The sequence below is a fragment of the Blastomyces dermatitidis genome (assembly GCF_000003525.1).
Source record: "Blastomyces dermatitidis ER-3 genomic scaffold supercont1.5, whole genome shotgun sequence".
In the NCBI taxonomy this organism is placed as follows: Eukaryota; Fungi; Ascomycota; class Eurotiomycetes; order Onygenales; family Ajellomycetaceae; genus Blastomyces; species Blastomyces dermatitidis.
In genome coordinates this window covers 3,326,304-3,349,859 of record NW_025544778.1, presented here as the reverse complement: position 1 = coordinate 3,349,859, position 23,556 = coordinate 3,326,304, and the positions used below count along the sequence as shown (strand labels likewise).

The window sequence follows — 23,556 nt, the reverse complement described above, 5'->3', positions numbered from 1 at the left end:
ATTCAATCTACAGATCTCCATGAGTTATCAATGTGATAACTAGAACCAGCTTCTTTGTAGAAGAAGAGATAGTATCTAAGAGAAAAGAGAAAATATGTCAAAAGAAGCAGAACTCATAAGAAAATAAAATGATCAAAGAAATATGAATAAAAAATATTCAGATCATGAATAATGAAAAATGAAAAATGAAATTCAAAATAAATAAAAATAAAATCACTCTTCTCAAATATCTCTGTCTGCCTGTATTGACACTGTCTTGCTTGCTTGTCTTCCCTTTCCCTCTCTGTCTCCCTCCCCTGGCGCTGGACAGGGGGAGGGGAAGGGTTTTATTCAACCAACGCGATTCGTAGTTCATCCCGAGCTTGGGTTTTGGATTTTGTACGACCGCCCTCTGCATGCTCGTTGGTAATTGTTCCCCCACTCTCCTTAAAGAAAAAAAAACTCATCCCGGGCGTCCTCACAAGCGGCGCTCCGCCATCCCATCCCCTATCCTATCCCTATCCCAAAATAAATAAAAAATTACCCTCATGAGACGTGTCCCCATGTCCGTTCTAAAAACAAAATCCTCTCCCCTAATGTTGCCTAGCGATATACCCAAGGAAAATGAAAACAGGGGAACAAAAAGAGCCAACAACCAGGCTTTCGGCATCGCATGTGGCATTCCGCGAGGTTGGGATGCTTAAGATTGTTTCCCACTTCTGTATAATCCCCGTAGCAATACCTTTCATCATAGGTAGACTGGTTCATTTCCGTAGCAACCCCACGTCGAACGGGAGGAGGGAAAAAATCGAGGGGCCGGATCCGACGGCTGGGGAAGAGACACACTACCCGCTTCACATAGGGGGCTAGCTAGGTTTAGGAGACGAGGGGGTGGGGGCGGGACGGTCGGAAACGCAACTAACTGCAAGTGATCTAACAGCGGCCCCATGCATGTATATATATGTATACCGGATTGCTCGCGTATCCGTTAAAGGAAGAAGAACACCCAAAGAGCCCAAAACTCCGCATTACACATTATGCCCACCCCATTCCCCGCTACCCTAATCGCTACTGCTGCAACCGCGACAACCACAGCTGACGCACTGGATGCTCTGGTCTTCTTTGAGCTGGGCTTTCGGCACGCGGCAGATGCACGTGGCGTTGAAATTTGTTTCTTTGGTCTGGATGCAGCGGAGGCAGCAGAGCTATATGGATTCAATGAAATATCACCGTCAGTTTAGGCGCGATGGGAGAAGGAAGAAGAAAGAGAGAGGAAGGGGTTTGAGTATGTTGTGTGTGTGTGTGTGTGTGTGTGTATGGAGACGTTGTGGACGCACCTTTTCATAACCCTGCTTCTTCCATTTTGCAATAAGCAAGGCGTCCGCGTAGTTATTTTCAGCAGCCAGTCATACAGCTGTTTGGAGATGGCTTCTTTTTCGTAGTAGAGGTCGTAGATGTAGCGGGATCCTGTGGAGAAATCACTATTCAGTTTTATATCATATAGTTAATCTTATATTGTATATACATACGTGCATGGCTAATCTGAAATATCGGCCAGAGGACTTCATGTCTCTTCTTACCCTCATGCGAGGCATTTTCTGCATCCTTCATCTTATTGCTGAACTCGAGCAGCGTGTCCTCGATATCGTCAAAGCCATCTGGAGGGGGCTTGCGGGTCCTGGAGCTGCGGATGGGAGGCATTGTGACAGGTGTTTTATGTGTGTGAGAGAGAGAAGTTAGTCGAGGTGGCTGTCTGTTCCCTTTATGAAGAGAGAGGAGAGTTTGGTAGTGGAACGAGGGGATGTGGCGAGTGTAATCCTCGTATGGTTTGTTCTCTTGTTTTTGATATGGATGTTGGAAGGCTGAAGGCAGCGATGAGGTAAATCGGCCTTTCTGCCGCCTGTCACCGCCTCCAGATCTTTTCCGCAACGTCCGTCAAAGGAATCGAAGCCAGGTTCAAAAAAGGCATAAATTAACTACTATCTATAAGTACGTCTCTCCCCGCAAAGCCTTTCGCGGACATTGATACCGCTTTCTACATCCAATTCCTTGGAACAAGTATACACTTTTTGCGAAACCGGAATAGAAAGGCATATCATCCACCCATCCGCACACATACAAAATGGACGGCCAAATCGATGTCGGCAAGCTCAACGAGGCGGATAAAAGAGAAGTTCAACAATTCGTCACACTTGAGGCGCAGAAGGCAAATTTCCAGTCAAGTAAATATATGATATCCCGTTACCTTTCTTTTCAATCCCACCACCCTCTTTCCCCAGCTTTTTAAGGACCCATGCATTGTCTGAAAAAAGTAATGCGGAGGAACCGGGTTTCACGCCTTCATCCTTCCTCCCTGAACGCGTCTTTCAAAATAATATACGTATACGTGTACTAACAATGCTTCCCATCGTTTTAAATTAAACCAGGCGTACACCAACTCACCGACATGTGCTGGAAGAAATGTGTCACGGGCAAAATCTCCTCGGGAAATCTGGACCGCAGCGAGGAATCCTGCGCGCAGAACTGCGTTGACCGATGGATTGACGCCAGCACTGCAGTTTTCAAGCATCTGGACAAGTTGAGAGGGCACTAGATGAATGTGTTCATTGTTGCTGGCGCTGTCGTTGCTGTTTATCGGTGGGAGTTTATACCAGTTGAGCTGGGCTACGGAATTAATCGACTACAATACCCCAGGCTGAAAAAAGACGGCGGCTCCGTCGTCTCTGGGCGGATTCTTATATGAATGGGATTTTTATATTGGAATGTGATCGCGCAGGGGATGCCGGCATGGAGGGCCGCTGTTGGAGGTCGATATGAGTTTTCTTCCATTTTTGTATTGTACGATAAATAGGCATGGATGGGCATCAATTGGTTTATGATAAATTATATTTAGTCCTGGTGTCGACACATTGTATTAAATAATTGTCGAAATGTCAATGTCAATGCGTTTCTGGCACAATCGGTTTACACAGGCGAAAAAAACCACCGGCACTACGTAGCAAGCAGCGACAGGGTATTTACCCCGATCTGACCTAGCATGAACTTCTCACTGATAGTTTTGAATGCAAAAGGCGAATAACAGAAAAAAGACATGGGTTTCATTCACATCTCAATGACTGGAGAATTTGAGAAGCCACTGAGTAATATTTTATTATAAAAAAAAGGAAATTTCACCCGCAACATTCCGTAAACTGAAACAGAAGAGAGAAACAAAGAAGACCCCGCTTTAAACAATCGCCAACTTCGTCGCCGCAATGTCAAGGGCGTCGACATCAGCGGTTAATCTCGCAAACGCCTTTTTCGAGCCATCGGGTCTGTACACACAAAATGACACTCATTAGCCAACGGCCTACCGCCCTACCAAACACGCCTGGAAAAAGTCTGCAAACTTCAGCCATCAACATACCTGATGAGGGTGTTGATCTTAACAGTGTCGACATCATAAAGCGTCTTGAGCGCCTGCTTGATCTGTCTCTTGTTGGCCTTGATATCAACAATGAAGACAAGGGTGTTGTTCTCCTCGATTTTCTTCATGGCGCTCTCGGTGTTTAGGGGGTGGATGATGATTCTGTGGTGGTCGAGGCGGGTTTCATGAGGAATGGACTTGCGCGGGTACTTGGGCGACCGCGAAAGCTGGAGGGTCTTTGGTCGGTGGAAGGTGGTCGATGTCCGGACCTTGCGGACTTTGTGCGAATGAACCTGTTGCAACGGGAAGTCTCAGTACAGTGCTCCAATGCTCTATATTCTATTTTCTTTTTCTGTCAATCCTTCGTTTACGGTAGAGTCGGCTCGAATCGCGCATCTGTATCATGGGGGGGAAAAGGAATGGATATGTTTTCTCAAACGTACACCTTTAAGCACCGCCTTCGCAGCGGCACCAGCTTTGGCGCTGGGCTTTGCGGCTATATTGTTCGAACAAAAAAACGTCAGCATATCTCGTTTCTCAGAAATAACAATGATCCCAACGAATTTCCATGTTTCTCTCCCCTCGCGCCCTGGTCATCAATCGCTTTTCATCCATCGATCAAGGTAGACATCCAATTGTTCCTCCCCATCACCCAAAATCCCAAAACCAAAACCCCACACAGAATAGAAGCAGCGCAGATGAAGGTGAATCTCACCTTTCTTGTTATCGGACTTGGGTGCCATGGCTGTCGATTGGCGGCGTTAGTTGGTTATTGTCGTCGTCGTCGCTATCAGTTCCGTCAAGGGAATCTTTCGTCTGTTGTTTGGACTCTCGCTTAGTTTGAAAACCCTACGAATCTGTGCGTCACGTGGCTATGATCCGCGCTTAGCCCAAAGCGGGCATCGACAACCTCAAAATATTTGAACCAACAACTCCACAGTATTTCTATCATTCGCAACAAGCATCAAACGCTCACTTACGCTCGCTTACGCTCGCTTACGCTCGCTTTGCTGCTTGCGCAGCCCCCTCTACCACTTCCACTCTCTACCCCTACCCCACTCCTTCCACCCTTACCACCCCTACCACCCTTTCCACCCCCTACCTCCTCTACCACCACCACCTCTACCTCCCCGCAGCCCCCTACCCCTTACCACCCCTATCACCCCTATCACCATTATCAGATTAATCAGAGCCGTACAGACCGCAGAGCCGGCTGCGCAAACCCATTAAAGGGGTGCACATACCATCACATAAGGTCATGTTACATACAGGGCATTTTGCATGGAAAAGTTGGTTTGAAATGAACAGCACATGCCATGAACACAGAGATCAAAAATGAATGTAGAGAAGAGTATAAGGAACTTATGATAAATACTGTAGAGAACATATGAAAAGAGCAGAATGAAAAAAAGAATGAAGATTTGAAGATTGATCTGAGCTGTACAGGCCGGAGAGCGGAGCCAGGTAGGTGTTCAAACAGATAGATTTGATGAGATGCACATGATGTCATGTTACAGCATTTTTTGCATGGAAAAGTTGGTTTTTCTATAATAAAGAGAGAGATTAAGGAAATTCGAGGCGCTATTTAGCAGGAGAAGAGGGGAGAGAAGTAGTACGGCACATTACTTCCTACTTCCACAATGTCACATCCATAGCGATTTTCTTTTGCGCCACGTCTCAACCACCTAACCTACAAGGACTTGATCATGTCACCCTGTCACCCTTCACAAGTTCAACACTACCTCTATAGTCTGTAAGATGGGAGTGTGGCCACTCAGAGCATTCCATTTTTGTCGCTATTTTAAGCTCAATTTTATACACATGATGTGAAACCTACACTACTTTTATTTCAGTAACACACCTCACATCTCTTGCCAGCAACCATTTTTCACATACATACTCAAGAGGCAGTGATAGTCACAATGTCATAGCTACAAGCTATCAATGCTCAGTTTCATTATAGAATGATAATACTCTACTTCTCATAATATAGAAATTTGATATCTTTCATTTCTTTGAAGTATTTCTTCCATTCACTCTCAGTGGTACTGTCTCTAAAATATAGATGGCGCTGGGATGCTAACAGCTTTTATCCCTTGTTTTGAGCTCTCCGAGGCGGCTAGAAAAAGAAACAAGTAGTGTAAAATAACAGTATGCATTGAGATGGCCAATATAAGCGATACTTATTATTCAATATAACACATCTACTATTCAGTTTCTATCAGAGCTATCGCATCATCATACTCCTTAGCGCAATTTGAGAGATCCCAGCTGACGCTAAATTGGAAAGTGGTGCTAACTGTTGTCTCAGTCCCATTGGATCATGCAGCACAGCACATCAGTGAGCGCTTGGATCGGGCTCTCTTTGAGCACAAGTGCAATTGGAGGGGTTAGATGAGTGAAGCCGTGCGCAAATTCGATTTACCACATGATTTTTTTTAGAATCCGGTTTATTCGGTGAAAAATTCCGCAAATTCTTGCACGGCTCGGCGTCCCCAGCAAGTTAATGATGGCAGGAAATATCACCAGCAAGCAAGGTCGAGCTCTATAAAAACTAAAGATGCTGAAAGAATGCCCTTGGAAGGCAGCATAAACCTCCGTGCTTCCAACTCCATCCAACCCCAGATGTCGTTTACATAGTTGAGGCATATCACTTATGTCCTATGCTGCAGTAGAAAGTGCGTTGAGCAGAAGCTCTTCCTATTGGCTAAACTCCAGTCTAACTCACTAACCGGTCAGCGGTGGGAACGGTCAGTTAGCCAACTATAGACAATTCTATCCCTTTCAAGACAAGGCAATAAATATATATAAAAACAGATAGTTTTGATTCATGATGCTCTAGAGTTGCACAGGTGTCTCAACACCGTGACAAAATATTTGATGGATAGTTCATCTCCAGTTCATGGCCAAATTTACCTCAGAAAGCGGTTGGAAACGTCTACTCACTACCCGAATTCCTTTATCCCACATGTTCTTGAGGATCCGCTCTTCGTTGATGCTTGGTGTTAAGTTACATTTTCCGCGTCAATACCGGAAATACATCTAGGCAGGGCAAGTAAACAGTTGGAAGTTGGTGTTTGTTCCTCACCAAACATCAGCTGCCCTGCAGTAGCGAGACTTCAGTGACTGTGCTAGAACAGCACATGAATATATATTTATGTATTGATAGGAATTTTCCTCACAACTCTTCATACCAACTGTGACTCACTAGAGATAGCTTTCAAAGCAAATTTACTCTGCTGGACTTCCAAGTCTTTGCAACAATGACTGATAAAACATCTATCTTTGATCACTTGGGTGACAGGTGGAGGCAGCCCTTGACCAAGGATGTGCAACCAATTTCAAGTGTCATCCTAGATTTGCAGATGATAGAATATTTATTACAGGATGTCCATGACTTCCTCAACCTGAATGCTTGAGAGTGGTATCATGACATTCCATACTGACAAAGCTATCTGTTCCATGGGGCTCCAGGAACAGGAAAGACAAGCTTGACCTTATCCATCACAGAGTGTTTTGGTTTGGATATCTATGCAATCAATCTTTCCAGCATTGACAACAATGGCCTGAGAAACTTGTTCACCAACCTTCCTGGTCACTGTGTTATTCTTTTGGAAGATGTGGAGGTTGTCAATTCAAGCTTGCCTGAGGGAATGGCTTCTCTGACCACACTACTTGATGTTGTCAATGGTGTAGGAGATGGCCAAGTGTTAATCATGACAACCTGTCATATTGAACTAGTTGACAGCGCACTTTTGCAAGCTGGTTGTGTGGATGTGAAAAATCAGTTCCACCTCACAGATAAAGAAACAATAGCTCAGCTCTTCTGGCTTGCCTTTGGACAGGAAGCAGTTGATCCACTAGCACATGAGTTTGCTGGCAAGGTACCGGAGCTGGAATTCAGCCTGGCTGAAATTCTGTCATTCCTGATAAAGAACAGGCGATCTCCTAAACAGGCTGTTGGTAATGTAGCGGCATGGATGGCGGATATCAGGAGCGAAAGGAAGAAGGGTGGAGTTTAAAAAGGCTGGCTGGTCCTCCTGCCACACACTTTGACCAACTGGAGAAGTTTTTCCTTCAATGAGACAGTAACTTCCAATGCTAGTCTCCTTGAATTTATGGCATCGGGGGGTTCAATGGGATGGGGTCCCCAAAAACTAGCGAGCGGTATTTACATTTTACATGGTAGGATGACGCGAATCTCGAATATGTATCAACCACCAAATAGTCAATCTTTTAGCTGCATCTTCCAGGATCTATATGAACTGCCAGAGTGTATGAGATGCTGCGTGGACAGTCCGTTGACGCACAATTTTAAAATCGATGCAGAACGATTACGTAAATCCATCCCACTCTGACCAACAGCAGAGCAAGCCCGGGAGGAGGGAGAAGCGTGGGTAGTCATCCAGTGGTTGAAAGCAAGGAGCCAAGCGCCTGACAGGTGAACGAAACACTGCCCCAATATGCTAATCATGGTCCAGATTAAATGCCGAAGTGTGAAGGGTGAGGACAAGTTAACGGAGACAACCTAGCGCTTTGCGTGCTTAAAAAAGTAGGTTATATCACGTGATTGTCGTAGTAGCACCTATTATTCAGGACTTGTCTCGCTGCTTGGCTTCCAGCGACCAAGGATTGGCCATCAGCAGCAATAATCTCCGGATAAGCACCTGGGATCCTGTGCAAAAGTTAATTATAAGAACCTCTGCCCCCTTCTGACCTCGATGCATACTCGCATGATAAATGAGCCAAAAAATTATGATTATGACCATATGCCTAGTTCAGTGACCTCCAACCCATCTCACAAGCATAAGCCCCATCCATCCAACAGGTCACAATTTCGGAAAAGGCAGAAGCTTGACACATCAGCATCAGCATATTGGGATAACCTGTCAAAGATTTGGTTAACCAAAGATGCATTAGAGGAGTTGGATCGAAGAAACAGCCATCTGAAACCACCCCAGAACCTTCATAGACCTATCACTCGATGTTTTCACACTGAGCTGAAGAAGAAGCACTGTAATCCTTTTCAGTTTGCTCCAACCTTTCTCCATGATTGTGCACCCACTTGTTCAAAGCAGATAAAGAGGGTTTCCAGATCGGGAGGACCTGATCTAACTGACCTTAGAAATGTATGTAACTACAAGTCCGTACAAATACATCATTGCTGATAATATTGCACAGTATCCAAAACCTGAAAGCTTCCTTGAAAAAGCAATGAGCTCAAGGTCCCGGAGTAGAAAGCGACGCCCAGGTTCTTCTCCATCAGCAAGCACAGATACAAGGGGTACCACCAAGTCCACGAGCACCACACCCTATAATTGTAACTTCCAGCAGAATCTAATTGATCATGGTGTTTATCCTGATGGATATGAATATCCAGATGGTCGAATACCAGTAATGCCAAATAACTGGGAGGAGATCAATGAAACACTAGCTCGACCCCGATCCTCTCTTTCCCCATCAAAGTTCTCTGATGAGCATTTTCAGAAATTCAAACGAGCAGATACCCACGCATCTAAAGAGCAACCAGTCACAACATCAGTGATTCCTATCATTGAAGGTGATGTTGATGATCCCAAATGCACCGGAGGGGGATACCTGCTTGGAAATCTTGCCCCCTTAACTGATGGCACTCTGGCTCAGGCCAAGCCAGATCACTTCTATGGTGCGCGTCCTGAACAGCTCAATCACCGAATCCGCAATGAACTCTGCAATTATATCATCCCATCAACACAGGATGATCTTCCGATGATACCAAATTTCTTTTTGGAAGCAAAAGGGCCTGATGGATCCTTGGCTGTAGCTACACGGCAAGCCTGTTATGACGGTGCTCTAGGAGCTCGAGGCATGCACACTCTCCAGTCATATCAACAAGACAGATCAACTTACGACAACAGTGCTTACACTCTTACATCAACTTATCATGGCGGTCAACTCAAGCTATACACAACTCATCTCACTGAGCCTGAAGGCCCAGGCCATCGCCCTGAATATATTATGACCCAACTCAATACTTGGGGCATGACTGGGAACTTGGAAACGTTTCGGCAAGGAGCATGTGCATATCGAAATGCTCGGGATTGGGCAAAGGAAAAGAGGGATGGATTTATCAGGTTGGCAAATGAGAGATGTCCGGATGCCAAGTCCCAACAACATTGTGCGTCTCAGCGAGGGACGGCTACGGATGAAGCTGTCACCTTAGACGATTCTGATGTATCAACGGTGTTTGATGAAGGTGCCCATCAGGATGTGCAATGGAGCTTTACGACTCCAGTTGAAGATGCGGATGAAGAGTCTTTGAGCAGAATGCCCAAAAAGCCCAGACTCAATGCTAGTGTTTCTTTTGGTGGTACAGTGGATAGGATTACAAGTCATCCAAACTGAGAATGATGTATGCTCCACACCTCGTCGGCGGTGGCAGGCATGACATCCCCAGCCCTAAACTCCCAACCAACGCGATTCCCCCCGGTTTGATATTATTAATTGATTGGCAAAATGAGCAAGCATCATCGTCGTCATTGCTGTTGCCTTCGCGATCGTACATACAAGTCCGCCATGACCTATTACCAGCATTCCTCTATTTACTTCGTTCGTCGAAAGCACAAAGAAGCTCGCCAAACTACTCTTCAATGCAGACTATCAGCTCAATGAAACTGATGATGACACAGCTCATTTTGTTCCAAATTGTTGTAGTAGCCTCAGTCTGCTCAGAGGATGTTGTACAGTTTGGTTGTAACAGTCCTATAAATCTCACTAGCTTAACTTTCTTGAGCCCTTAATATATCTACAAGATGACAATTCACTTTTTGCATTGTAAGAAGATACCTTAAAACAGCCTAATGACAAAGCTTTGACACATTTTTCAAGTTCATAGAGGATCATACAAATTACTCAACTTGAATCTCTTCCTGCTTCGGCACCTGCCCATAGGCCACTTCAACTTACACATTTTAAACCGCCAGGCCAAACATCAACCCTGTTCTTTTTCTTAGTTCCATCCTGTTTTTCGGGCGTGTGTGTTGCTTCGTGAATAAAGTTTTTTAATCTGTCTGTGACATATCCATGACTAGTGATATGCGTCGAGTTGCTCAGCATCTTTGAAGCAGATGGTAAGATGGAGACCCTTTGAATCTTTCTGGTATGTGGCAAGTATAGAGGTTGTATTGTGAATATCCGACCTAGTACCTATTAGTATATTCCCGTGGGCAAAGGTTTAGATGAGCCATACCGGATGAGAACAGCTTTTGGGTGAAGATGAAGATCATTTGCAGTCTAATATGCCAAAGCCATCAATTGAGGGAGCCGTGGAGTAGGGATGGTGCCCACGATGTAGAACTTGACTAGGTTGGCCATTCTCTCTTGGGGCGTAGAGTATAAAATTTCCAGAAGACGCTTCTTCTATTCACATTCATAGGAGAGACGTCTATTGGAGGTGAAATATTCTTGAAACAGATCTATGAAGAAGTAAAAGGAGGGGTAACATGGACATGCTCAATCCGGGTCGGCGCTAGAACATTGTTAGGGGTAAGGCTGAGCCAAGCAATGTTAGAGGCATCCTCCTCCCCTATATTGCAAGTAAAATTCCATTTGAAAAAATTCTGTTTCACAGTCATTGATAGGAGCGAGATTTTGAACTATTGTGAAAGACTTGATGTTTGTCTCCAGACACACTAGCAAGCACACCAAGAGGAAAATGATAAAATGAGTTGTTAGCTGAGGGAATTCGCAAGGCAGCCCACGTAATTCTTTTCTCAATCACAATTTTTTTAATCCACAAGGCGAACTGATTATGGAACAAGGGGAAGCCTCGAATAGTGGTAGATTGAAGAATGGTCAACTTCCGCCTCCTTCTCACAATGCAAGTTTTGAAATAAAAGATGAATTAAACATAGAGATAAAATAATAAACACAGAATAAATAGTCATCACCTAAGCTACTTGACACGTAATGGGTTATATTGAACCCAGGAAGAGACACTTTGCCCTATGCTATGATTGCTGTTATCACTAATCCATTCTGGGTTAGTGTGCTTATTGCTCTGTAGTTAGAAAAAACGGTCGAGGAGTCGATAAACGCGAAGATCAATTTGTCTGTTGGATCACGCCAGCTGTTGGCTTCTCTCCGACAATGTCACCCACTCCCACTCTATGGCCGACCATTACGAAATGATCCCCTTCAATTCGTGTCTTTTACACTTTACATGGAGATGTCACTTCCCATTGTTAGGAAGATTAGTAACATTGGTACCCTCAAAGCATCTCTCACAAGAGAAATGCGCACCCACTATTCTAAAAACATTTCACACCTCACGCCCTCGACGCAAGATGGACAAAAGCCCTGCAGCTTCTGAGACTGCCCCTGAGTACAAATACATTGAGGATTGTGAACGGTTAGAGAGGTACTGTCCAGGCGGCTTTTACCCGTTAAAGCTTGGTGATCGACTCTGTGATGGACGTTACTCTATTGTTCAGAACCTCGGATTTGGCAGCAGCTCTACAGTATGGCTGGCTTCTGACCAGAAGCAACAGGAGTTAGTTGCTATCAAAATAAAATCCGCTGATTCTGCCTCAAAGTCTCAGGAAGTAGATATTCTAAAACATCTTCATCTGCACCCATTGATCAGACACCTGCTGGACAGTTTCATTGAAATTAGTCCCAATGGAGCTCACAATTGCCTGGTCATGGAAATGGCTAGTTGTAGCTTGATGCAATCAAAGTCCTTGGCCTTTCACAGACTACTGGATCTTCGTATCGCGCGAGCTATTGCTGCAGACCTGGTGTTAGCCGTCCAGTTTTTACACGGACAAAACATTATCCACGGTGGTGAGTAGATAATCGTTCCAGATATACACAGTGTCTAATCAATCCTACAGATATACATTGCGGTAATATCTTTCTTCAACTTCCCGCTGATGTTCGCCGAATGATAGACCCTTCGCAACTGTATCAGAAATTTGGCAATCCAATTCTTGAGCCTATTGTCCGAGTTGATGGCAAACCTCTCCCAGCAGGAGTTCCTACTCACATCATTGGGCCTGCAAGAGTTGGAATTCAGTCTGACCAAATCACCCCTACCTATTTGCCCATCATGCTCTCCGATTTTGGTTCGAGTTACTACCCTAGTAAAACAAGACGGACTAACGCATATACACTCCCCCATCTTGTTCCACCCGAAGTCTTCTTTCTTGACAAACAAAATGACAAATATAACCTTTCATTCCCCAGTGAAATTTGGACCCTTGGATGTACCATATTTGAAATCATTGGTAGTGGGGGCCCCTTTAGTACCTTAGGTGGTGGCATACTCCAGGACCAAGTCAGTGTTCTGGGAAAGCTCCCTGATCCATGGTGGTCACAATGGGAGTCCAGAGCCGATTTTTTTAATGAGGATGCAACTATTGATATCACAACTGGTGCTCCTTTCCAAGATAGTCTGGAAGAACGGTATGATTGGTTTGTTAATGCAGCTCGGCGGCGATCAGACATGGAAGAGCAGAGGGAGGATGAGAAGAAGGCTTTCCTGCATATGATTTGGATGATGCTTCAATATTTACCAAGCGACAGGGCTACCATTCAGGATGTTGTTGAGTCTGAGTGGATGCAAAAATGGGCATTTCCTACAAAGCAGGAAATTAAGTAAAAAGTCAGAAATAACAATGTTCAAATCACTACCAAATTGTGGATAGATCTAGTGAGGGCAAAGATGTTGAGAGTCACTCAAAAGATATGTTCTGATGCTACATTATTCATTAAGATAGTTTACAATGCTGTTCATTGAGTTGCATTAAATCAATATGTTACAGCATTACTGTTAACCAATAACTACATATTCTCAATTCACTCAAGATTAAGCAAATTCCTGATCTTTGTTGCTCTCCTTCAGAATTCAGCAGGCCCCTTTGGCATTGAATCCCATGTCCTGAATCAACATCTTCAGCAGTTCAGGAACCAAGACCTTCTGGGCATACACAATAGTCCCATACTTCAACGTCATGCCATCAATGCCGGCCAGTGAGTCAATGGCATCTTTAAAGTGAGACACGACATGCGCTGAGCTGGGGGGAAGGTCAGTGAAGAGATTCCTCAGTGGGTTCGCGGGGTTGGGGGTGGGGTTGAGGGGGTGTTTCTTTACTCACAGAATCACATGGTCTCTAAGACCACAGTAGCCAGTACTGTGCAGGACACTCTGGGAGAGGATCTTCCTGCCATGCTTCTGCACTTTCTTGTGCACAATACTCTTATAGCAGGAGCAGTAGTACCTGGGGTCATTGAGGATCCGGCGCAGGCAAGGATGGAATTGAGTCAACCGATCATCTAGGCAGTCCCAAGCACTTCTCACAGAACCACAGCTGCTCGCGGACCTGCTGCATGCGATTGTTGGTGGCATTGAACGCACTGGAAGCCTCCACCTCAACCACAGAATTGCACACTGGGCAATATGTGGAATAAGAAGAGAATCTTGAGAGTGATGTAGTCTTGTTTCGGCGTAAGCACTGTACGTTGATAGAGAGCCATGAAGAATGACCTAGGAAGATCCTCTTAGATCTACCACTGTCTCATGAAAATTGTCTCAAGACAATACAGGTCACAAGATTCGCGACTTGTCTCAGTGGGCAATTTATGCTATCAACTGTCTTAGAAGAGTCCTTCTAGGTCGCAAGTAGGCCTGAGACTATCTGCCTGTGCTATAGGGCCAGGTACTTCTGTTAGTTATCAATGGGGCTTTGGAGGCTACCAACTTGGTTTCATATGTTCATTTACTCATTCAAATTGAGCTCCTGCATTTACAGTTAAGTGTTTTTACACAAACTAAAAAATGCTCTGTATAACTATAAATTGAATCTGAGCGGCGCAATTCTTTTGGTAGCGCCCCTCCGTATCCATATAAGTTGCGCGGCACGTGATTAGGGTAACTTAGGTGGTGTAGTAATCACCAACAAATGGGCTTAAAACTGTTGGGGGTCCCGCGGTTGGTCGGCCCTTCTACCAGCAGTGCGCTGGTGGTGATTGAGCTCTTTTGCCCCAGTAGCCTACAAAAACAGCGTCGAAAAATGGGATGCTCTGAGTGGCTTGCACCCCCATCTTACAGACTATACTAATAAGATGACAATAACCAGCGTCCGCCGCAGGCCCAAGCCCAAGACCAAAAGAAAAACCCCCGGCTCCCTCTCTCATGGCCGCCCACCGACCGCCACCAGCAAACCCGCTGCGTCCCTCTCCGCCAAAGCAACACGCACCCTCATCCACGCCCACCACCAGCTCCACAAAGCCCGTGCCCGCGCCCTCGCTGAGAACAACGAAGCGCTCGTGCACGACCTGGACAGGCAGATCGCGGCACATGGCGGGCTCGAGGGCTACCAGCTAGCCAGCAAGAAGGGCCAGTCGAAGGAGCGGGGCGGTGATTCCAGCAAAGTGCTTGTGGACTGGTTGGCGCCTGTGTTTGAGAAGCTGCACCTGCAGCGGCGGAAACTGCAGAAGGAACAGGGCGGCGGTGATAAAGAAGAGGGTTATGATGGAAACGGTGACTCAAAAGTCGAAAGGCGAGAGGAGAAACCACAACTAAAACCAAAACTACGACTACGACCGTGCGCGCAAATACGGTTACTCGAAGTCGGCGCGCTGAGTACCTCCAACGCCTGCTCGCGCGTTGGCTTGCTGGATGTCACGCGGATTGACCTGCATTCACAGGAGAAGGGCATCCTGCAGCAGGATTTCATGGAGCGCCCATTGCCCGCATGCGAGGAGGAAAAGTTCCATATCATCAGCCTATCGCTGGTGTTGAACTATGTCTCGGATCCGGCGGGGAGGGGGGAGATGCTACGGCGGACAACGGCGTTTTTGACACCGCCGCCGCCGCCGCTACTGCGGCCGTTTACCGGGACGGTAGGGGATGCGGCATCAGGAGACGTTTCGGATACACAGCCTAGTAGCAGCACATATTTACCGTGTTTATTTCTCGTCCTGCCCGCGGCGTGCGTGCTGAATTCCCGGTATTTTACCGAGGGACGGCTGCGGACTATCATGGCGAGCTTGGGGTATAAGATGGTGCAGAGGAAGGTGACGTCGAAGCTTATATATTACCTTTGGGAATATAACGTTGCTAATGCAACTACTACTGCTGCCGCTGCTGTTTTTAAGAAGGAGATGCTGAACCCCGGTGGGAATAGGAATAATTTTACTGTTACTCTAGGTTAGGTTCTTTAAGATATGGAAAGGGCACATCGCCTCACAGCTAGCCACAAGCTTTCAATTATAGACGCTTGTGTATACAATCAATAGTTTGCACATAGACAATTGACAGGAAGTTTGTTCCATCTTGATTGCTCATATGCCATTCATAACTCGTATAACCTGAAGGGTTAGTCGATCATTCCAATCAGGAAGACCGCCATCAGATATTCCCCTATATCTCTCCACAAAAAAAAAAAAAAAAAAAAAAAAAAAAAAGAAAAAGAAAAAGAAAAAGAAAAAGAAAACGAACTCAACTCAACCCAATCCTCTCCCTCGGAATGAACGCCCACACCGTCCCTACAACTGCCATAACCGAACAAACGCCCAACAACACCCAATCCACCACCCTCTCCCAAAACGGAATACTGCTCCCGAATATCCTGAGATAAAACGCCACCGGCAGGATGATGCAGATGGTGATGCACAGACTCGCGCCGATGAATGCCATGATGCGGTCGAAGTAGGGGAAGACGATGGCGGTGAAGGTTATTATGCAGATTGTTAGGATGCGGGCGATGGATTGGACGGCTGTGCGGAGGAAGGGGCTAGGTGAGTGGCTGTGGGTGTGGGTGTGGGTGTGGGGTTTGGGTTTTTGCTTGTTTTTGTGGTGGCGGTGGGATGGCGGGGGTGGGTGGAGGCCGCAGAGGGATTCAGCGGTGCTTACTAGGGGGCGGCAGCTGGGGGTTTGGGAATTCTCGTGGTTAACTTGTTTGTTGTCCCGGTAAGATGGATAGGGGGAAGTAAGTACTTACCTAAGAGGTACTTTGGTCAATGGGATGATTGCGATGAAAGCCACGATACAGACTGATAGCCAGTTGGGGTATCCGGCTGTTCGGAGAATGTTGGATGTGATTTCGTCTCTGACATTAGGGCCAAACATGAGCCAGCCAGCAACGGCCATGGCTAGGTCTAACAGAAACTATACAAAGGCAGATAGATTTAGCCTAATGTTGCAAGTAGTGCAGGCGGTGGATAGGTAGAGGACTAACCGTGAAGATATAGGTTACCCAAAGACTCACACCGTACTTATGCGGGTGTCTCATGTCTTTATAGATGTTTGGAAAGACGCTGTGGCCGCCCCAGGGAGCTGGAAGCATATGGAATGTTTAGTACACGAGGTCAAGGAATTATCCCATAGCCGGTTCTGTATGGAGAGACTTACACATGATTAGTCCAAATGAAAGTGGAACAGCGCTCCAGTTTTCAGGAAGAAGTGATGTCCGCGCAGGATCACGAAGGGAGCCTGGTGACTCTGGTTTGATGATGCCATCAACAAAAATAATCAGAACAACTTTTTCATTGATTGATTTGTTAGCCATGCTCCAAAAATTAGAGTGTAGGAGAGTAGTTAAGGGGAGGGAGGGCTTTGCGGTGCCCCTCAATAAAACTTACTAGAAGTACAGCAAAAAATCCCCAAAATACTCGACAGGCTTAGCAGCCGCAAGGGCACAAAATTCATCGGAATTAAAATCGCACCACATATCAGTTTCCATCGGAGTGCGCCTAGGCCCGGAACCAACGCATCAATACTATCAGCAAACAACACAACCAAAGCAACACATGCGCCCATCAGTTCCAAGCAGAAGAGTAAGCTGGTGACGATACGGGCCTGGGGACCAAAGCTGATATACGCCAGGTCCGCATACGTAACGAGGGTGGGATCCACGTCCATGCACTTGGCAAGGATTTTGGCCGTGTATGCGGTAGCCACTGCGGAGAAGATGAGGAGCGGGATGCCGATAAGCCAGCCCGCATACATGAGGCCCAGTGGCAAGCTAAGCAGGCCGATTCCGATAAGGACGTTGACGGAGTTGAAAATTGTCTGCGGGACGGTGGATTGGCCGACGATGATGGCTTCCTTGGAGCCGTCTTCGTGCTGGATGCGCTTGATGATGAAGGGTTCGCGTTCGGAATCCGTATCCGCTGCGGCATCTGCCTCGATAAACTGGTGTTCCCTATGTAGCTGTGCTGCGTGCAGCCTGGTAGATTCGCTTATTCTAGACGTCACCGTCGTTCCATACGAGGGTTCGTAACTTCGTCCCAGTAGCGGTGTGGTGCGCGGGGATATATCGAACTCGGCATCTACAGTTCCGTAGTCGAGTAAATATTCTGCCTCACCGAAGGGGGTTTCCAACCCTCGTTCACTGGGGCCAGAACGTCGGCGCAGAAGGGCCCTGGTTTCGTCTATGGATAGCCTATGGCCATGTTCCTCGTCATCTGGCAGGGCGAGGACGAACGAGGATCTCCGGGGAGCGACTTCTGGGAAATGAGCTGCCCGCTGCCACGAACGAGCAAAATTATCGAAGCTATTAGGCGCTGCGGAAGATGTATTATGCCTTGTGGATATCTCCGACGCCCTACAGAGAGCAGTTAGCAAGTGGAGTTATATGAGAACTTGGGCAAACCGGGAGGAGATGTTTTGAAGGGGGAATTAATATGTAAACATATACCATCGTCTTCGTAGATCATTATCATCAGTTTCACGCTGTGCGATGTTCCGAGGCGTCGAAGATGAGGATGTTGATGGTTCAGGTCCTGCCATTGTAGAATATCGAATTGTGCTGGACCGCGCTGTATTGCTTGTTTACCTGTAGCTGCTCATACGACTAGATATTCGCGCAAGATACTACAAAAATGAAATATACACGGGCTATAGTGCAATACCGAGAGAGGGGGTATCTTGCTTCAAGGACAAGAAAAACAATAAGAGAACACGGACGAGGGGGAGAGGAAAAAAAATAAAATAATAATAAACAAAACTTCCCTAGTACAGAGAGAATGTAAATTTACAGGAACAGATGGATATCAAAAACCGCATAAAAGAAATTGGAGATATATTATTTTTTATCTATAAACGGGTCGGGTCGGTGGGAAGACAAATCGCGCGAACCACGGGTGGCGACAAACTGTGAAAATTTTTTATATTGAGATACGAACCACGCTTTTTTTCTTTTTATTTATTTTTTATTTTTTATTTTTTTTTTTCGGCTAGAACTGGAATGCAATATATGTAATATCTTGAATAGCAGGTTGTTTTGGTCCCTGTATCTCATAATAAGGGGGTTGAGATGATTTCATTGCGACTTGACTTTGCGATGGCTGGAATATATCATTTGCGGAGACACAGAAAAAAAGACCATGGCTGAGGTCGCAAAGTAGAGTTCAGGCAGCACGCCTTAACATTTTTCGATTGATATATTGAGTGTAGATATGTATAACATGTATGGAGTGTTCTTTGTGTTGTATCGGGATCGCCCGTGGACAGACAGACAGACGGTTGACTTCGGCCGTTGGGAGGAATCACGTTTGCTGCCAAGATGTAGATAGGAGAAAATACGTCATCGTTGGTTGTTTTTATCCATTCCCAGAACGGTGAAAATCCTACGTAGTATGTACTGTACATTGTAGAAGTTATGTCTCACTCAACAGGTACTCCATTGACAAGAAGATATTGTTCAAGTTTATATGCCCAGGAACGAACAGGAAAAGGAACCCATGAAGGAGTAAAAACCAAATGAAAAAGATGAGGCAAAAAGAAATCCTCAAAAAGCCGCCCCCCCCCCCCCCCAATCAACTTATCAACCATTACATATTAATCAAGTATATATACTACACAATGCTACAGAAATTATAGATATGTTAAAACCCCCCTACTCAATCATCTCCACAACCACCGCCGTCCCATACGCACACACCTGCGCAAACCCGCCTAGATCACTCGTATCAAACCGCAGCGCGATAATCGCATTCCCGCCCTTCTGCAAACACTCGCCCACCATGCGCGCCACAGCGTCGTTGCGCGCCCGGTACAGCATCGTCGTGAACATGCCCAGCTCGCCGCCCGCGATGGATTTGAGCACCATGCCCAGCCCCGCCGCCAAGTTGCGCGATTGCACCGTCAGCCCGTACACGGCGCCTAGCACGCGGGTTACCCGGTAGCCCGGGAGGTCGTTCATGGTGGTCGTGATCACGCCGTCTGTGTCGGTGAAGGCGCGGTGGATTTCGAGGCCCTGGATACTGTCTTGGGCGGGGATGGCGGATTTGGCTTTGGATTCTGATGCCATGGGGGGCGGTATAGAAATATATAGGTAAGTATGTAGCTGTGTAGCTCTGTGTTTGCTCTCGAATCTGATAGTGCTTTTTTTGAGGTGAGGAGGAAAGCAGGAGAGGAAAGGTTGAATTTATAGAATTTTCAAGGATATTATTGTGAAGAATTCGCTTCTTATGCTTTTGGGAGGTGTATGTACATGTATATGTACTTTGAATGTGTTTGGTATATTTGTTACTTTTGAATCATCTCAACGTCCTGTGCTCCGATTTATATACCTCGAGGACCAGCAGCAAGCCTTATCCCTCGCGTTTTGCAGCTAGCTCGATGTAGGGATAAACCTCGTATTCCGGCCGATTTCCACGGTTGGGTGTGGCCATTTGTTCGATGGTGATCAGCCTAACTATTTATTGTCCTCTGTACGGAGTAGATCGCCGTGTTGGAAGAGGCACACCGACATGCGTCTTGGATCGTGTCCTGTCTCTGCATATAAGTGTTTAATTAACGTATTCCATGGCAGAAACGTGAGCAAATTTGACCACTGGTAACCACCGTGTTTTTCTGCTTCTCTTCTATGCTTTGGCATGTAATCTGCAATTGGGTGTGTGAGATAGCCGTTATCATAGCGACAGTATATTTTTTGGACTGTAAAATCAGCCACACTCGGAAACGGGACGTAGAGGAAGACAAAAGAATAGGATAGATTCGCCATGCCATCGAGTAAATTGCACCAAATATCTCCAGCTCATTATTATTTGTCTGCGGAGTTGTTCCGTCTTGCGGCGGTGCTTATGTCATCGCCCGCCAGCCAACCTCGTCCCCCCACAATCGGCTGCAGAAATTGTTCAACCTCCGCCAACTGCAACGACAAGTCGACCGGCTGAAAGGTGAGTGCTTCTACCCGTCTAAAGTCTAAAGTCTAAACCCTCTCTCTATATCCGTCTCTCGTCTCTTCTCGGTGTATATATCGCAGAATTCGGTTGCTAACCAGCCTGTTATTTCAAGTGTGCTCCTTATATCACTCCTACCCCCCCGGCGGTCGCACATCCAAGGTCGCCCACCATGAGCGTGGCTCAGGCGAACGACGCGGAGAAGAACATCGAGATATGGAAGGTCAAGAAGCTGATCAAACGCCTCGAGGCGGCTCGTGGAAATGGAACTTCCATGATCTCCTTGATTATCCGTGAGCCTTCACTTTTCTTGACCACCCCTCCAACCCAACCACCAGCCCCCAAGCGTTCTGACTATGTGTTTTTTGAACTTCAGACTGACTCAACATGTTTTCTGCCTGAATAGCGCCTAAGGACCAGGTCTCACGAGCAGCTAAGATGTTGGCGGAAGAGTTTGTATGTCACGCTTTCCTCCCCAGGTGGCCAGTTTCGTCTTAAATTCTTTTTTTTTTTTTTTTTCCCTCCTATAGAGATGGAATGTAAAGAATTACGTATTAATATTCACTCCCCCCCCCAGGGTACCGCTTCCAACATTAAATCTCGAGTTAACCGCCTGTCCGTCCTGTCGGCTATTACCTCCACCCAACAGCGTCTCAAGCTCTACACAAAAGTCCCTCCAAACGGACTCGTTATCTACTGTGGTGAAATTATCACCTCCGAGGGAAAGGAGCGGAAGATTAACATCGACTTTGAGCCTTTCAAGCCCATCAATACGTCCCTCTACCTTTGTGACAACAAGTTTCACACCGAAGCCCTCAGCGAACTCCTCGAGTCAGACCAGAAGTTCGGATTCATCATCATGGATGGTAACGGCGCTCTCTTCGGAACCCTAAGCGGAAACACCAGAGACGTAGTCCACAAGTTCTCCGTTGCTCTCCCCAAGAAGCACGGTCGTGGTGGTCAGTCTGCTTTGCGTTTCGCCCGTCTTCGAGAGGAAAAGCGTCACAACTATGTCCGTAAAGTTGCCGAACTGGCAGTGCAGAATTTCATCACCAATGACAAAGTTAACGTTGCCGGTATCATCCTTGCTGGATCCGCCGATTTCAAGAACGACCTCAACCAGTCCGACATGTTTGATAACCGCCTTCAGTCCAAGGTTATCAAGGTCGTTGATGTTTCCTACGGTGGTGAGAACGGCTTCAACCAAGCCATTGAACTTGCCTCTGAGACTCTTGGCAACGTCAAATTCATTCAGGAGAAGAAACTTATCGGCAAATACTTCGAGGAAATCAGCCAGGATAGCGGCAGAGTCTGTTACGGTGTGGACGATACTCTTAAAGCTTTGGAACTAGGTGCTGCAGAAACGTTGATCGTTTACGAAAACTTGGATGTTACCCGCTGGGTTCTCAAGGCCAGCACCGGCGAAGAAGTTATTCTCCACACCACCAAGGCCCAGGAGGCTAACCGGGAGATGTTTATGGATAAGGAAACCGGGCAGGAAATGGAAATTGAGGACCAAAGCTCGTTCCTTGAATGGCTGGCTGAGCATTACAAAGATTTTGGAGCAACCCTGGAGTTTGTTTCCGATCGGTCCAGCGAAGGAAACCAGTTCGTCAAGGGCTTTGGTGGTATCGGAGCTATTCTCCGCTACAAAGTCAACTTTGAGCAGTTGGCTGATTACGAATCCGAGGACGAGTTCTACGACGGTATGTACATCTATATCTGCAAAACCCCCATTTTCCCCGCTCCTGTTTCAGTTCTAGGTATATTCAGATGCTAATCTTATTTGCATCCTACAGATTGACGGTTTTGCGACCTCGCGGAGAGCGAGGATGATTGCCCAGAAATCCCTTCGGAGGATGTTCTGACGGCTCGTCCCTTGAATTCAGCTAACAATGACATTCAAGGAGGTTCCCGGACAGCCGCCACACGGGCTCTATGTCCGTCTGCCCAATCCAGCACGAAGCTTCTCAGAGGTACTGCAAACTTTCTTTTTACGTCGTGCATTTTTGGAAACATCTAATTAAATTCTTGGTGTTTTATTATAGGGCCATCCAAGCTCCGTAATGTGGCTATGAGCAATTAAAGAGAAAAAGAAACACAGGCTTTCCAACTTCTTCTTATATAACAAGAGAAGTCCTCTTTTAGATACGAAAACCCTGGCTGGATTACTGAGCGACAAAAGAGGCGGCCAAATCGGAAGGAGGCGAGAGGCGTGTTCGATTTTTTTTTTCCACTTTTCAGAGAGTTTGTATCTTTTTTTGTCCCAAATACAGCCGATAACATAACGTGCTCCTTTCTCCCTCTCCTGCAAGGCTCTGTAACACAGCGAGAGATCTTTTTAGAAAGGGGCAGTGACCAAGAAATATTATTTATCGGTTTTTTCCCAGACTGCGTGTTTCTCTATAATTATGATTTATTATTATCATTATCATTACGCCCTCTTTAAGGTTTTTTAGTATTTTTTATATTTTCATTTTTAAATTTCTGTTCTCGCGACTACATCTTTACGCGTTAACCTATATTTTATCTATTAGATAGACTTTATTTTATCTACTTTCGTTCTGCACAGCCGGCATCCTCATTCTCGCTTTAGAAACGCGTGCAGGCTGACTGATATGTTCTTTCTATATATAGACTTCGGGAAAGGAAGAGAAAAAGACCTCCTCTTCAACAATATAACAACGTTCCAGCTTTCGGGAGGAGGAATTTAGCGGGTTCATCTTTCATTTTCATCATTTTCATTCCTCTTTTAATGACTCCCTTGTGGTGTGGGATGAGATTATCAACCTCAACTATTCACCAGCCACCACCCGCAGCAAGTTCTTACTCAGGCTCTTCTCTAAGACACATGATAAAGGAGAAGAAGCTACCCTATCTATAAACAAACACATAACAAATCGTTCACTCATTCAATGAATATCTCCAAAAAAAAAAAAAAAAAAAAAAAAAAAAAAAAAAAAAAAAAAAAAAAAAGAGAGAGAGAGAGAGAGAGAGAGAGA

At 46.0% G+C, this 23,556-nt stretch overlaps 11 protein-coding genes across 12 annotated transcripts; 6 read left to right on the top strand and 5 right to left on the bottom strand.

Annotated features, from left to right (window-relative positions):
- Window positions 1-105: 105 nt before the first annotated feature.
- Window positions 106-1,852, bottom strand: BDCG_05329 (cell cycle control protein cwf14). Its single transcript, XM_045420997.1, has 3 exons — window positions 1,509-1,852; window positions 1,317-1,446; window positions 106-1,184 (listed from the first exon to the last, which is right to left on the bottom strand). Exons 1-3 carry the CDS (start codon window positions 1,678-1,680, stop codon window positions 968-970), a joined length of 519 nt encoding a protein of 172 aa, XP_045276978.1. The 5' UTR covers window positions 1,681-1,852; the 3' UTR covers window positions 106-967.
- Window positions 1,842-3,146, top strand: BDCG_05328 (uncharacterized protein). The gene is made up of 2 exons (XM_045420996.1): window positions 1,842-2,201; window positions 2,406-3,146. The coding sequence occupies exons 1-2, from the start codon at window positions 2,102-2,104 to the stop codon at window positions 2,570-2,572; spliced, it is 267 nt and encodes an 88-aa protein (XP_045276977.1). The 5' UTR covers window positions 1,842-2,101; the 3' UTR covers window positions 2,573-3,146.
- On the bottom strand, window positions 2,732-4,497 carry BDCG_05327 (50S ribosomal protein L23Ae). The gene is made up of 4 exons (XM_045420995.1): window positions 4,101-4,497; window positions 3,829-3,881; window positions 3,386-3,678; window positions 2,732-3,293 (listed from the first exon to the last, which is right to left on the bottom strand). Exons 1-4 carry the CDS (start codon window positions 4,126-4,128, stop codon window positions 3,206-3,208), a joined length of 462 nt encoding a protein of 153 aa, XP_045276976.1. The 5' UTR covers window positions 4,129-4,497; the 3' UTR covers window positions 2,732-3,205.
- Window positions 4,498-6,041: 1,544 nt separating this feature from the next.
- On the top strand, window positions 6,042-7,407 carry BDCG_05326 (mitochondrial chaperone bcs1; the record flags this gene model as incomplete). Its single annotated transcript, XM_045420994.1, has 2 exons — window positions 6,042-6,063; window positions 6,860-7,407. The coding sequence occupies 2 exons, from the start codon at window positions 6,042-6,044 to the stop codon at window positions 7,405-7,407; spliced, it is 570 nt and encodes a 189-aa protein (XP_045276975.1).
- A 607-nt stretch (window positions 7,408-8,014) lies between these two features.
- On the top strand, window positions 8,015-11,140 carry BDCG_17109. 2 transcript variants are annotated; one of them, XM_045426266.1, is made up of 2 exons: window positions 8,015-8,514; window positions 8,567-11,140. In XM_045426266.1, exons 1-2 carry the CDS (start codon window positions 8,107-8,109, stop codon window positions 9,767-9,769), a joined length of 1,611 nt encoding a protein of 536 aa, XP_045281220.1. In that variant the 5' UTR covers window positions 8,015-8,106; the 3' UTR covers window positions 9,770-11,140. The 2 variants fall into 2 exon arrangements, with proteins under 2 accessions (XP_045281220.1, XP_045281221.1); XM_045426267.1 differs by having other exon boundaries at window positions 8,015-8,414; window positions 8,567-10,535.
- Window positions 11,141-11,481: 341 nt separating this feature from the next.
- BDCG_05325 (CMGC/SRPK protein kinase) lies at window positions 11,482-13,248 on the top strand. The gene is made up of 2 exons (XM_045420993.1): window positions 11,482-12,208; window positions 12,259-13,248. The coding sequence occupies exons 1-2, from the start codon at window positions 11,533-11,535 to the stop codon at window positions 13,023-13,025; spliced, it is 1,443 nt and encodes a 480-aa protein (XP_045276974.1). The 5' UTR covers window positions 11,482-11,532; the 3' UTR covers window positions 13,026-13,248.
- Window positions 13,249-13,271: 23 nt separating this feature from the next.
- On the bottom strand, window positions 13,272-13,772 carry BDCG_05324 (uncharacterized protein; the record flags this gene model as incomplete). Its single annotated transcript, XM_045420992.1, has 2 exons — window positions 13,272-13,440; window positions 13,522-13,772. 2 exons carry the CDS (start codon window positions 13,770-13,772, stop codon window positions 13,272-13,274), a joined length of 420 nt encoding a protein of 139 aa, XP_045276973.1.
- A 648-nt stretch (window positions 13,773-14,420) lies between these two features.
- On the top strand, window positions 14,421-15,825 carry BDCG_05323 (nucleolus protein). The gene has a single exon (XM_045420991.1). The coding sequence runs from the start codon at window positions 14,489-14,491 to the stop codon at window positions 15,578-15,580; it is 1,092 nt and encodes a 363-aa protein (XP_045276972.1). The 5' UTR covers window positions 14,421-14,488; the 3' UTR covers window positions 15,581-15,825.
- A 6-nt stretch (window positions 15,826-15,831) lies between these two features.
- BDCG_05322 (vacuolar amino acid transporter 1) lies at window positions 15,832-18,873 on the bottom strand. The gene is made up of 6 exons (XM_045420990.1): window positions 18,067-18,873; window positions 17,009-17,973; window positions 16,779-16,907; window positions 16,606-16,703; window positions 16,369-16,535; window positions 15,832-16,293 (listed from the first exon to the last, which is right to left on the bottom strand). Exons 1-6 carry the CDS (start codon window positions 18,156-18,158, stop codon window positions 15,867-15,869), a joined length of 1,878 nt encoding a protein of 625 aa, XP_045276971.1. The 5' UTR covers window positions 18,159-18,873; the 3' UTR covers window positions 15,832-15,866.
- On the top strand, window positions 18,516-23,534 carry BDCG_05320 (eukaryotic peptide chain release factor subunit 1). Its single transcript, XM_045420988.1, has 6 exons — window positions 18,516-20,551; window positions 20,670-20,847; window positions 20,961-21,010; window positions 21,132-22,260; window positions 22,354-22,530; window positions 22,603-23,534. Exons 2-5 carry the CDS (start codon window positions 20,727-20,729, stop codon window positions 22,356-22,358), a joined length of 1,305 nt encoding a protein of 434 aa, XP_045276969.1. The 5' UTR covers window positions 18,516-20,551; window positions 20,670-20,726; the 3' UTR covers window positions 22,359-22,530; window positions 22,603-23,534.
- On the bottom strand, window positions 18,910-20,409 carry BDCG_05321 (uncharacterized protein). The gene has a single exon (XM_045420989.1). It carries the CDS (start codon window positions 19,678-19,680, stop codon window positions 19,267-19,269), a length of 414 nt encoding a protein of 137 aa, XP_045276970.1. The 5' UTR covers window positions 19,681-20,409; the 3' UTR covers window positions 18,910-19,266.
- Window positions 23,535-23,556: the final 22 nt, after the last annotated feature.

Coding starts and splice junctions, on each gene's coding strand:
- BDCG_05329 (XM_045420997.1), bottom strand. CDS start 1,680: ATGCCTCCCATCCGCAGCTCCAGGACCCGCAAGCCCCCTCCAGATGGC. Junction 1,447..1,508: donor ATTTCAGATTAGCCATGCAC/GTATGTATATAC, acceptor ATTTCTCCACAG/GATCCCGCTACATCTACGAC. Junction 1,185..1,316: donor AGAAGCAGGGTTATGAAAAG/GTGCGTCCACAA, acceptor GAATCCATATAG/CTCTGCTGCCTCCGCTGCAT.
- BDCG_05328 (XM_045420996.1), top strand. CDS start 2,102: ATGGACGGCCAAATCGATGTCGGCAAGCTCAACGAGGCGGATAAAAGA. Junction 2,202..2,405: donor GAAGGCAAATTTCCAGTCAA/GTAAATATATGA, acceptor AAATTAAACCAG/GCGTACACCAACTCACCGAC.
- BDCG_05327 (XM_045420995.1), bottom strand. CDS start 4,128: ATGGCACCCAAGTCCGATAACAAGAAAG. Junction 3,882..4,100: donor CAAGTCCGATAACAAGAAAG/GTGAGATTCACC, acceptor CGAACAATATAG/CCGCAAAGCCCAGCGCCAAA. Junction 3,294..3,385: donor AAGATCAACACCCTCATCAG/GTATGTTGATGG, acceptor TTGTGTGTACAG/ACCCGATGGCTCGAAAAAGG.
- BDCG_17109 (XM_045426266.1), top strand. CDS start 8,107: ATGCATACTCGCATGATAAATGAGCCAAAAAATTATGATTATGACCAT. Junction 8,515..8,566: donor ATCTAACTGACCTTAGAAAT/GTATGTAACTAC, acceptor AATATTGCACAG/TATCCAAAACCTGAAAGCTT.
- BDCG_05325 (XM_045420993.1), top strand. CDS start 11,533: ATGGCCGACCATTACGAAATGATCCCCTTCAATTCGTGTCTTTTACAC. Junction 12,209..12,258: donor ACAAAACATTATCCACGGTG/GTGAGTAGATAA, acceptor TCAATCCTACAG/ATATACATTGCGGTAATATC.
- BDCG_05323 (XM_045420991.1), top strand. CDS start 14,489: ATGACAATAACCAGCGTCCGCCGCAGGCCCAAGCCCAAGACCAAAAGA.
- BDCG_05322 (XM_045420990.1), bottom strand. CDS start 18,158: ATGGCAGGACCTGAACCATCAACATCCTCATCTTCGACGCCTCGGAAC. Junction 16,908..17,008: donor GATTTTTTGCTGTACTTCTA/GTAAGTTTTATT, acceptor TCAATGAAAAAG/TTGTTCTGATTATTTTTGTT. Junction 16,536..16,605: donor GGGTAACCTATATCTTCACG/GTTAGTCCTCTA, acceptor GCCTTTGTATAG/TTTCTGTTAGACCTAGCCAT.
- BDCG_05321 (XM_045420989.1), bottom strand. CDS start 19,680: ATGGCATCAGAATCCAAAGCCAAATCCGCCATCCCCGCCCAAGACAGT.
- BDCG_05320 (XM_045420988.1), top strand. CDS start 20,727: ATGAGCGTGGCTCAGGCGAACGACGCGGAGAAGAACATCGAGATATGG. Junction 20,848..20,960: donor CATGATCTCCTTGATTATCC/GTGAGCCTTCAC, acceptor CTGCCTGAATAG/CGCCTAAGGACCAGGTCTCA. Junction 21,011..21,131: donor AGATGTTGGCGGAAGAGTTT/GTATGTCACGCT, acceptor TCCCCCCCCCAG/GGTACCGCTTCCAACATTAA.